This window comes from Colossoma macropomum, unplaced genomic scaffold, assembly GCF_904425465.1.
Source record: "Colossoma macropomum unplaced genomic scaffold, Colossoma_macropomum, whole genome shotgun sequence".
Taxonomy (NCBI): Eukaryota; Metazoa; Chordata; class Actinopteri; order Characiformes; family Serrasalmidae; genus Colossoma; species Colossoma macropomum.
The window spans coordinates 21800654-21812884 of NW_023494800.1; the positions used below are offsets into that span (position 1 = coordinate 21800654).

At 40.0% G+C, this 12231-nt stretch overlaps 1 protein-coding gene across 1 annotated transcript; it reads left to right on the forward strand.

Annotated features, from left to right (window-relative positions):
• Positions 1 to 8628: 8628 nt before the first annotated feature.
• On the forward strand, positions 8629 to 12026 carry rps14 (ribosomal protein S14). The gene is made up of 5 exons (XM_036588689.1): positions 8629 to 8725; positions 9400 to 9550; positions 9841 to 10002; positions 10884 to 10960; positions 11922 to 12026. The coding sequence occupies exons 2-5, from the start codon at positions 9402 to 9404 to the stop codon at positions 11987 to 11989; spliced, it is 456 nt and encodes a 151-aa protein (XP_036444582.1). The 5' UTR covers positions 8629 to 8725; positions 9400 to 9401; the 3' UTR covers positions 11990 to 12026.
• Positions 12027 to 12231: the final 205 nt, after the last annotated feature.

Consider the following 12231-nt stretch of genomic DNA (forward strand, 5'->3'; position numbering starts at 1 on the left):
CTGTTTGCTGATGGTTGTCAGCATAGCTTATGGTTCCAAAACATCTTATCATCTTTTCTTTGCATTTGCTTAAAGGTAGACTGAAATGGGTTTTTTAATGAGTCAAAGATCTGAAGGCATATTTGTCCATAATTGTCCTGAAGAAGAGTGCTGACTTTGTTTTTGTCACATTTTGTCAAATGAGGAGCTGATCCCAGCAATCTCAGCTGCTTGATACAGTAATATTCCTGTGTTTCGAATGAAGTTTCAGTAAGAAAGTAAGGATAATGTGCTGATTTCACAGCATGGCAATATTTTCCACTTGGAGTCTTTAGTCATTCTTTTAGAAGCAACAGTATTTCTCATTGTATTTTTTTGAAAACTGTATCTGTACAAACTGGCTCTTTGTTTATCTCAGAGCATGATGCTTGAAAAGCACAATGTTTTTCTTTTTTCATTCTTTGACCAAGGATTCTAGGAGATAATTACATACCTCCTGTTAAATGTATTCTTTATCAAGCAGGTTTTGCATCAGTCCACAATTTTTAGGATTCACAGAAGATTTTGTACTAGCACTCTTTAGTGGAGTCTGTTGGGCCCTTGTTGGAAGCGCATGTCTGTGGTACTGACCCATGCACCTTATATGTACTGTCTAGTTCTCAGTTTACACTCTTGAAGATGAAGGTTCCTAAATGGTTCTGTGTTTGGATGAACAGTTTTAGGAAAAAAGAAGGTTTGTCACACTTATGTGTCTCATTTACAGCCCTTTGCGAAAGTCAGAGACCACCCTTTATTTCATTTCCAGTCAAAATGGCCATTAAGGAAAGAAAAAATTACACAGAAGCCCCAACAGCTAAATATACTATCAACTGTGTCCACCCTTCACCTTTATTACAGCATCCATTCTCTTCAGGAGACTTGCTTGCAGTTTTCAAAGAAATCTACAACAATAGTCTTCCAAAATTCATTGTTAGAAGTTGGTTGCATTTTCTGCATTTCACAATCGGTCATCCTTAATACTTTCAGTGATGTTGAGATCTGGTCTCTGGGGTGGTCAGTCCATTGTTCTGAGAATATCAGCGGCTTCTTTTTGATTCTTTTTTGCAAGTTTTCTTCTTTGTCAGTTCTTGAACTCTAGTTGTGGAAACTCCTGTTTTGTTTTTGTTTTGTTCTTTTGCTTTTGACTAATCTCTGATAATAATATCTCAAGGAAATTAATAACTTGTATTTTAATGACTGTTTTGGGTATTAAAAAATGTAGGGTGGTCTCAAACTCTGATCAGTACTGTATGTTAATGGCTCTTCCAAGAGCCATTGAAAGGTCCTTTAAGGAACCAAAGTGGTTATTTTATAGCATCAGCTTCAAAGAATCCTTTTTGACACCTTTGTTTTTAAGAGTGTAGTTACAAAATGACACAGACAACACCTTCATGCTGCTCACTTATCAGTCATATTGTCAACAATAACACTTTGATTTGTCATGATTTAGTATTTCTAACGGCACCCTAACTGACAACTGTAATAACAATGCAATATGATCTTTCCTGGTTAAATGGGAAGTTTTGCACCAAGCACAAATAATGTTTATTTAAGCTTTCTTTGTGGAGAGGATGTTTGTTGTGGGCCAGAAGAATAGAAACGGAGAGAGAGTGAAGAGACTATGGACTATGAAGTTCTCTTCTTTTTGGGTTCCTTAATTTTCACCACACACACACACACACACACACACACACACACACATACACACACAGTGGTCCCCATGAAATTCACACTGCCGATATTGTGCTTTCTGTATCATAATGTAGGATATCAATAGATAGTGATCTAATGAAATAACTGTAAGGAAAATAATCATCTGGACTGTACAATCAAACCTATCGTTGTTAATATTTTTTATTGTTGGTAGCCAATATTTTTGTGATTAATTTGCAAATAAAGAAACCACTGTCTTTTTAGTTTGTTCTTTATTATTATTTGCATGTACAGAAACTGTGGAGTGACATTAAGCCACGTTCTCTCGAACACTTCATTGCAAGCATGGTTAAAGAACAACACATTGCTGCCTATATATGGCTAATAATAGGACACACTGCAGTGTGGGAGGAGTCATGCATGTGTGAGATACTTAGTAAGATAAATGTATCAAGCTGGAATGAAATTAGAACCCTACTGAGCCACATTATGAGCTACTTAGTTGTCCATGGAGAGCAGAATAACTAATGAAATGGTAATAGATCAATTAGCTTCTATTAAAATTTGAATATTCTCTAAGCACACAACTCTGTGTGTGTGCACTTCCTGTCCAAAGTTTAGGACACCCAACTTTTCAAGTGAGGTTTATTTTGAAGGAAAAAAATATCACACATGTAATTATTAATTCAGTGCCCTCCACAAATACTGGTGCCCCTGGTAAACATGAGCAAAACATGCTGTAAAAAAAACATTTTCTTTTTTTATTTTTCATTCAAAATATTAACAGAAATCTATTGATTTGATTTAAAAAAATTAAATCTTATCAGGAGTTTTTTGGCTCAAATCTATGTGTGCCACAATTATTGGCACCCCTTCATTTAATACTTTGTACAGCCTCCAGCAAAGATAACAGCTCTTAATCTTCTCCTGTAATGCCTAATGAGACTGGAGAACACATAGTAAGGGATCTAAGACCATTCCTCCATACAGAACTTCTCCAGAACCTTCAGATTCTAAGGTCCAGATTGTGGACTCTCCTCTTCAGCTCATTCCACAGTTTTTCTATGGGGTTTAGGTTGGGGGACTAGGGTGGCCATGACAAAACCTTAATTCTTCTGTCTGTGAACCATTTCGTGTTGATCTGCTGGAAGATCCAAATTATGGCCTAGTTTAAGCTTCCTGGCTGAGGCAATCAGGTTTTGATTTTATTTCTGTTGGGACTTAATGATACCATGTATCCAAATAAATTAACCAGGGACTTTGAAAGAAAAATAGCCCCACAGTATCACAGACCCACCACCATACATCACAATGAGGATGGGGTACTTGCCTGCATGGCTATCTTTGTGTCCAGGCTAAACTCACCTCTGCTGTTTGTTGCCAAAACCTATATTTTGGCCTCATCTGACCACAAAATAAGGTCCCACTGAAAGTTCTGTGCATTGCTTGATAAACTGAGGAGCTTGAGTTTGTTGGTTCAGGACAGCACAGGCCTCCTTCTGGCAACCCTCCCGAACAGCTTGTGGTCCTAGACAAACGTAAAAATTATGGTTCTTCAAGGGTTCTTTAGTATAGAAAATGGTTCTATATAGAACCATGAACACTCAAAGAACCCTTTGCATGATTAAAGGGTTCTTTGCATCATGAAAGGGTTCTTCACATTGATGGAGAATGTGCTGTTGATGGTTCTATATAGAACCTTTTTGAAAAGGGTTCTTCTATTGTAACAACCTTGACATTGTAACAATAGAAGAACCTTTTTTGGTGTAGAAGCCCCACCTTTTCACTCTGAAGTTATAAGGAGTGGTTCAATACTGGCTGCTTTTGAATTAGATTCAACACAGGGCAGCAAATCAGGACAGAGGTAATTTACATATATCAGTCTTAAAGGCACAGCAACAAAAACAGCCTGTTTAATTCTAAGGGATAAAGACAGGTTGGAAAATGCTCATGTAAAATGAATTACTTTTTTATTTTCAGTATATGAACCCACACAAATGTCGTAAGTGGGCCTCGTGGGGAAAGGTGAAGGAATGAATGAATGAATTCAATAAAGACCAGAAAATTATTAGAAGATTAGAAGACATCCTGATGTTCATAGCAAAATGGAGCCCACCCTCTAAAGCAGTTTTCCCGGCCCTGGTCCTGGAGGCCCCCTATCCTGCACATTTTAGTGCTTTCCACGCTTTAACACCCACTTCAACTCAGAGTTGTTAATGAGCAGATTTGTTGGTTTAGGTATGATGTGAGAATAGCAAACATGAAATTGTGCAGAGCCTGTTGGATGTTTGGGAAACAGTGATCTAAAGCACATCAGTACATCAATACATCAGGACCCTCACTCATAAAAAACTCTCTAATCACTTCATCACGATGGCCTTCATCAGATGAAGGTCAAAATACCAGGACATACTCTCCACTTTTAAACAGCCAACACAGGTGACAAACAACAACAGTGTTTTGCAGGTGGATACACCTTTTTACAACATCATCACGGAAATGTAATGTTACTGGAAGAAGCAGTGGAAGTGGGGAGGGAGACACCACAGCTGATTAAACTCCACCTAACCAACAGACTGAGCTTTGGGGATCAGCTGTGGGGTCTCCCTCTTCACCTTCCACTACTGCTACCAGTAATATTAATTTCACTCATCATGCTGCAAAAATGTGTTTCCACCAGTAATCATTGTTGCTGTTTGTCACCTGTGTCAGTGTCACTAAAAGTGGAGAATATGGCTAAATCTCAAATGGCTCCGCACTCCATATGTAGTGCACTATGTAGGCCATAAAATAACGTCTTCTCCACCAAAATAATGCATTATATTACATTATATATCTAATATATAGCAATTTATATTCAGCTATAAGCTTCACGACTCCTTGACTAATATTTAGGGCACTATTTGAGTATAGAATCCATAGTTTTGTGACCTCTGCAGTACATTGATCCATGTAGGCTGGAACATCAGCACAATTTTAATACTGTAGGGTGTTTGAGAAATGTTTTACGTGTTAATCCCAGGATATGTTTTCTGCAGCATTTATTCGTGGGGTTATTCTTCTAAGGACTCTTATTCTGGAGAGCGGGGCTAGCCAGCTGTCTGTGTTAATGTATTAGAGCAGGAAGAACCAAGCTGGCCAGAGATGAGTGCTGATAGAGTACAGACATGAGCTGAGTGTAGAGCTTAAGTTTAGAGTGAACTGTTAGAAACCTCTCTTTGTGTATGGTGTGGCTGTGGCCAACTACAGCTGTTAATAAAGCACAAAGACTTGTGCACAAGCTTGTCTCCTTCAATAGTGGTGAACACTATGATGCATTAAGTGATTAAAGAGTTTGTATAAGAAGTGAGAGTTGCACCTTTTTGCTACTCTTATTCATGTTTTTTAAAGGCAGCACCTCGACTCGAACCGTTTGAGCCCAACTTTTTCATAATCAATGTATGTCCCATAAGTGATCTGTGTGCTGTGCATTAGTGGGTTGACAGATAACTGCGTCTCAATCTGTCTCTGTTGGGGTGTGTGAGCATGGCTTGGTGCCACTGCTGCAATTCATCACCTCTGAGTGCACGGCAGCCAAAGACACGTGCTCGATCATTCTGACACTGCCAATGAGCCGCAACATTAACTGCAGTCGACTCATTTGCCTTTGAAATGCTGAAACACTGTCTGAAAACAGAGGTTCGTACAAAGGTTGTTTATGTACAGAGTAATGTGTGCAACCCTGTACACAACTTGGACAGACCCCTGAGGATGTGTCGTCATTTCGCCCAAATAAGAAACTACAGGTCTTAGGAAAAATCACCACTATTACACTCTGTGGTAAACAAACATGTTCCAAAGCCAATGGGGCCATTAGGTTAGCTGTGGTTTAGAGTTTAACCGGAGTTTAAACCTAAATGAGTCAGGGTCGTAGCCAGAACCTTGTCAGTGGGGTGGCCAGGTTAGTGACTTTTTTTGGGGTTGCAAACTACTACACTCTTAAAAAAAGATGGTTCTTCAAGGGTTCTTTAGTAAAGATAATTGTTCTATATAGAACCATAAACACTCATAGAACAAATAGACAGTTCTATATAGAACCTTTTTGAAAAGGGTTCTATATAGCACCAAAAGGGTGCCATCATAACAGTAGAAGAACCCTTTTTGGTGTAACACAGAGCTCTTTTCAGAAAGGTTCTGTATACAACCATCTACAGCACATGCTCCATCAATCTGAACGTCCCACCCCCACCCCCTGGCAACTTCCAAAATGTACTACAAGGATGAACAATTAAAAATGATTTGCAATGACTGCTAAGCACGATGAACTGCTCGCTGCGTCTTCAGTCTGAGGTCCCTGTGCAGCTCTTTGCGAGTCCCAACGAAGGGCCGAATTTTGGAGCCCTACACAAGTTTCATCATTTAAAAACACCATGCCACTGGTGTGTTAGATCTTTGTATTAGATTTTTTTAGAATTTTTGTGTGTATCTTTTGTTGAAGTGACAATATATTGACTGACAAATTTGAAAGCTTAAATAGCAACATATCGCTGTTGTCTCCGAAATGTTAACTTCACAGGCGAAGCAAAAAACCTACTTTATTTTTAATGTAAGTCAGTGGAACCAGACATTTTTCCAATTCATTTGGGGTCATTTCTTTTAGTCCATTCATTATAAAATTTAAACACAATGTAAAGGACAACGGATATTTGCAACTTATGTCAAAAACCGAAAAACATCAAAAATGGAGATAAGAGGTTTTCTTCCGACAACAGCGATACGTTCTTTTGATAAAGTATTTGTTTCAGTTGGGCTGATCATGATGTAATTTCACAGCACATCTGTGCAAATCGGTCTGGTGAACTGGAGATACTAAATTGCCCCTAGGTGTGAATGTGTATGTCTGTGTGTCTGCCCTGTGGTTGACTGGCGGCCTGTCTATTGTAGAACAGACACACAGGCATAAACATTCAGGGCGTTTCCTGCCTTCTGACTGATGGGATAGCAGCACTCCAGCATCTCTCGCGACCCAGGAGGATAAGCGGCTTAAAAGATGAATGAATGAATGTTTTATCCTTTGATAATATAGTGCTGTGACCCACTGTAGCACAGACCCATATACCTGCAAGGTTTACAGATAATTCTTCTAACCCTTCATTAATTTAAAGGGTCCAAATCATGGAAACTCAATTTTTTGGAGTAAAGGAGTTTTATGTAATATGTGAACATTAGTTAAAGATCCATAATGTACAGTTTACTCTCCAGTCTAAATAGTCTAAATGTGTAAACTGAGCTGCAAAAACAGCCTACTTCTCCGCCTCCGACTGGTCCTTGCCTGTATCTCAAGGAATGTTTGGTAAGAGGCCACATAAGTGTGGTATGCGTCAAAGGCAGTAAGAACGCACAGAGGGCACTTGTGCTCATTAAATGGCAATTTTTTTTATATAAAAAAACATGTGCACCAAATGGGACACAGTTATATACGGTGTATCGCTGTTTTCAGAATGGTTCACTCATAAACTGTTTCACTATTCACTACTTAGTATTTACTAAAGTTACTAAAGTTAATTACCATGAAATGACCAAAAGATTTACTGAACAACATTACAGCATGGCTGACACCCTTTAGAGAAGATCATGGATTCACTGACAAACAGAAGACAACAGGTGCGGCTAGGAAACACATCAGACAAGTGGACCATCAGTACTGGAGAACCACAAGGTTGTGTGCAACATCTCACCCCTTCTCTTCATTCTCCACACCAATGACTGTGTCTCTAAGGAACCAGCTGTGAAGATTCTGAAGTTTGCAGATGACACCACTGTGGTCGGCCTCATAACTAATGGAGATAAGTCTGCCTACAGAAAGGAAGTCGAGCAGCTGGAGTCCTGGTCCAGCAGCAATCACCTGCTGCTCAACACACAAAAGACTGTATAAATGGTGGTGGGATGCACAATCCCCCTCCCTAAGCCCCCTCGAACATCCAAGGCTCTGTGGTTTACATTGTGAAGTCACTCAAGTTTCTGGGCACCACGAAATCCTAAAGTGATAAGAACCTAAAGTGGGAGAGAAACACAGCCTCCATCGCCAAGAGAGCACAGCAGAGGATGTTCTCACTAAGATAGCAGAAGAAATTCAACCTGCCCCAGAGTCTGATGATCCAGTTCACAGTGATCATAGAGTCCATCTTCACATCATCCATGACCATCTGGTTTGGTTTCTTCACCTTGCATGAATGAGCCAAAATCCAGTGCATAACCAGGATAGCAGAGAAGATCATTGAATTCAGGACATCCACAACAGCAGGGTGATGAAGCATGCTGGCAAAATTACAGCTGACCCCTCTCATTCTGGACATCACCTTTTCCAGCCACTCTGGTAGAAGATTCAGCACCATCAAAACCAGCACAGTCAATGCTAACAGCATTTTCCCCAGAGCTAACCTCCTTACTGTATTACAGTATAATCTCTCTCTCTCTCTCTCTCTCTCTCTCTCTCTCTCTCTCTCTATATATATATATATATATATATATATATATTTTCTTTACAAATGTTCATTTTATTTTTAAATATTTTGTATAGTTATGTTTTCTCAAACCTGCAAATGTACAAATGTTCGCATATCTATTTAGCTCCTTTCACATCGGGTCCTTATTATCTACTCTCTTAGTACTTATTCTGTTTATTCTTTTATATTTTATTTGTCCCTTAGTTAAATACTTGTTAACAGTCTGTGTGCTTTGCTGGTCTGTTCAGTATACATGTGTCATGCATGTCTGTAGAAGAGACCGTGTTTTGTCCAAACAAATAAAAGTTTAGTTAGTGGGGAGTGTAGTGCTTTTTACTTTTTTATTACTTAAAAAGTTACGAAAAAGAAAACGAATGAATTATTTTTTACTCAACTTGTATTTTTAGAGTGATACTTGGTTAAATACACGGGTCTACTTTTCATCTCTCGGTGAGACTTTTATTCTGTGCTAATCACTTCCGTGTGTCCGGGCTTCGGAGTTGAACTTTCATCCCGGCAGCGCTTCCTTCTTCCTTTCCTGTTTCGGCCTCGATTAAAGACGCGCAGAAGTAAGAGCTGAGAGATTAAATCCGCACCAATCTGACATTATTTCATCAAATATCTCCACATTTACCATCTCACTCTGCTTATTATAGTAAAATCCAGCACTATCGGTCTGTATTAGTGAGATAGTGTGTGTCTGAACGGTGTAGTTTGGCGTGATAGTTGGTGTGAGTTCAGCCGCGGTCCGAGCGGAGGATCAAGACCGTTAACAGAGCTTCGTGTAGAGACGGAGTGAAAAGAGTGAAAAGCTCAGTTTTCGTGTTTTATTCTCCTCGTGTTTGTTTTTGTGTGATAGTAGGTTTGCTGTGTGTGTGTTTACGTACCTAGTGTTCGTCTTATTTGGGAGTAGATGATGCTACAGGCTGCTAGCAAAGCCGTTCATGTTGTGCATTTCGGCGTGTTTTGTAGCTGAATCGTGACTTTATATCTCAGCGCTTCATTTATACCACGAAATACATGATCGAGCTTGTGTAAATGTGATGTGTAGTTACTGGTTTTCTTGGTTGTTTTTAATCAAGAATGTGAGATTCATCAGCCCGGGTGTTGTTCGTTTAGGGTGCATGTGTTTTGCATCCCTAACCAGCAGAAGTAGCGTTAGTGCTTTATTAGGGCTTTTCTTTGTAACCGTTGTCAGCTTTGTTCTGGGCATTAATAGCTGTATGCTTTCCCCCCTTCCTAGCAATGGCACCTCGCAAGGGTAAGGAAAAGAAGGAAGAGCAGGTCATCAGCCTGGGACCCCAGGTTGCCGAAGGCGAGAATGTTTTTGGCGTCTGCCACATCTTCGCATCCTTCAACGACACCTTTGTGCATGTCACTGACCTCTCCGGCAAGTAAGTGACCGTTTAAGTCTCACATGGGACTGTGGCATGTTGTACAGTCCGTACAGTTCAGTGCAGGGCATCCCAACTTGTTCATGCCAGGACCCAAGAGTAGAGCCTGTTTTTCAAGACCTGCTAAATGTTTTATGTCAATATAATTGAAACTTATTTTTTTCTTGACTTGCTTTCACACACAGCATCACACAGTTTGAAAATCAGTCATTTAGAGGGCTTTTTAGGGTTTGTAACCTGAGCTTAGGTGAAGTATGGCTGGCTGAAAGGATCTTTTCTTGTGCTTGTAGAGAAACAATTTGCCGTGTGACCGGTGGGATGAAAGTAAAGGCCGACAGAGATGAGTCCTCTCCCTACGCTGCTATGTTGGCGGCTCAGGATGTGGCTCAGAGGTGCAAGGAACTGGGCATCACTGCCCTGCACATCAAACTGAGGGCCACTGGCGGTAACAGGTGAGTCTTTATCTTTGAAGACATTAGTATGAAGGAGCGTTTTAAGCCTCCAGTTGCCATTTTTTCATTGTTTACTTGAGCTGCAAAATATTTTGCAAGTTATTGGATTTCTGCTCATCTCAGTATTGGATTTTTTAACAATGCCACAATAGATGAGCATTCTGTTGTTTTATTTTGCTCCCTAGACTATTCTCACGTTTGCATTGAGTGTGGAGGAGGAGATGCTGTAAATGTTTCATGCAATCTGACAAATGAATTATTTTGACTTGAATGAGCTCCAGCCAATCACCATGTGACTGATGGTTCTGCATGGTGACATTTTCCCCTACCCCACATGTAGTTTGTCAATCAAGAATTGTCAGTCTGCTTTAGTTTTGTGCTGGAGCTATAAGGCCATTGCAGCCGACATGTAAGAAGCTTATTCCAAATCCATAGTATCACTCAAATTGCATCACCAAATCATGAGGTAGTGTTATTAAAGCAAACATATAAATTCCAGGCCTCAAGATGAATGCTAACATTTTGTGTTGAGCCTAGTCCAACAAAACAAGGCTATTTGAGATTGCTTGGCTATAAGTTTCCATTACTTCTCAGCTGTGTTAGCCTTAAAGTTCTAGCACAAATAAAATCCACCAACTAAACATATTGGCTTATCAGCTGTGTTTGGGGTAAGGGGAAAATAAATTTGCTAGTTGTTGTAAGGGGTCACTAGTGTGTTCTTGATGGACAAACTTTTTTCCATTTTGTGCTTCAGTACTTCTGCATGTCTGAGTGGTTTGTAACCCTCCAAGGCTCTCTTGAAATCTGGCTGTTTGGGGAGTGTTAGTAGTAAACCTTTTAGGATTTAGTTCAGGTCTTAATTTTTAAAATATCGTTTTCAGAACCAAGACTCCAGGACCAGGTGCACAGTCTGCTCTCAGGGCTCTGGCTCGCTCTGGCATGAAGATTGGCCGCATTGGTAAGTCAAAACCTAGAGACCTGCGCTCTTTTAAAGAAGGACGTGAAAGGTCTGACCAAACTAAGGTTTATAAATCGCTGTATAACCTTTGCTCTACTATATTTAAGAATGATTTCAAAGAAAATCATGTTGCGTTTTACCAGTTTGAATCAGAAAAGCAGGAGACACAAACCAATTACAAAACAAGTCGAGTGCCTAGCCATTAATTTAAAACCAGTCTGATTGGTTGTGTCCCCAACACATGCAGAAAGAAAACAGTAAATTCTATCTCTTCTTAATAGATTGCTTAATTTGATACAATACAACAGTGAATTTTCGGAGAAACTTTTTCCCTCACGTACATTCCACTGCAGTGCTGCTATTCAGGTGGTAGTTTGCTGTGAATGAAGGCTTCTGTGTGTTATTGTAGCTAGATGGCAGGCTGTTCCTTTGCATCAGAACTTGTGCCACTGATAACAGCCATGAGGGAGTACAGTGAGCTCTCATTAAATTTCGTCACCTAGTTGTGGCTGTCACTGAAACGTGTACAGTTGCAGACAGCTTTCACTTAAGTACAGTAGTACCATACCTCAGTGTCAGAATGAACCTGTTTTGAGGATAACTTCCTCTTGGATGGTCGTGCCACAATTTCACTTCCTTCAAAAGCAGTCGTACACAGATGACTCCAGTGCTGGATCACTTAAGCCAAAGTTTCCTGTTTTAATTTCTCTACAAATGGGCATTCCTGTTTTAATTTCTCTACAAATGGGCATTCCTGTTTTAATTTCTCTACAAATGGGCATTTTGAACGCTCCACATGGCATTGCACAGTGCAGTGTGGTGGATAATGAGAGCAGGCCCAATTTCTTATGCTCTCTGAAAATGAATGCGTCAGTGTTGAAGTGTAGTGTTTGTGCCTTGTTAAGCTGTCATGAAGTGGAATAAGTCTTGACTCCAGCTTCCATTTGTTTCTCCCTTCCAGAGGATGTCACCCCTATTCCATCAGACAGCACCCGCAGAAAGGGAGGTCGCCGTGGTCGTCGTCTGTAAACTGTTGTGGATTTTTCCGAATAAAAATTCAAAGTCATCTTGGAGTCGTGTCTTCATGTTAAAGCATTTAGGCAAATGTATTAGAATATAATTAAACCAGTGCATTTTAACTCTGAATTTCTAATCCTTTTTTTGAGCTGAGAGTGGTGTTGCAGCAGGGAAATGAAAATGCGGAAAACATTGGAGCCACAGAACTGAGACTGAGAACTGTGGTGTTAGAGCAGTTCCTGTTTAACAGAGTA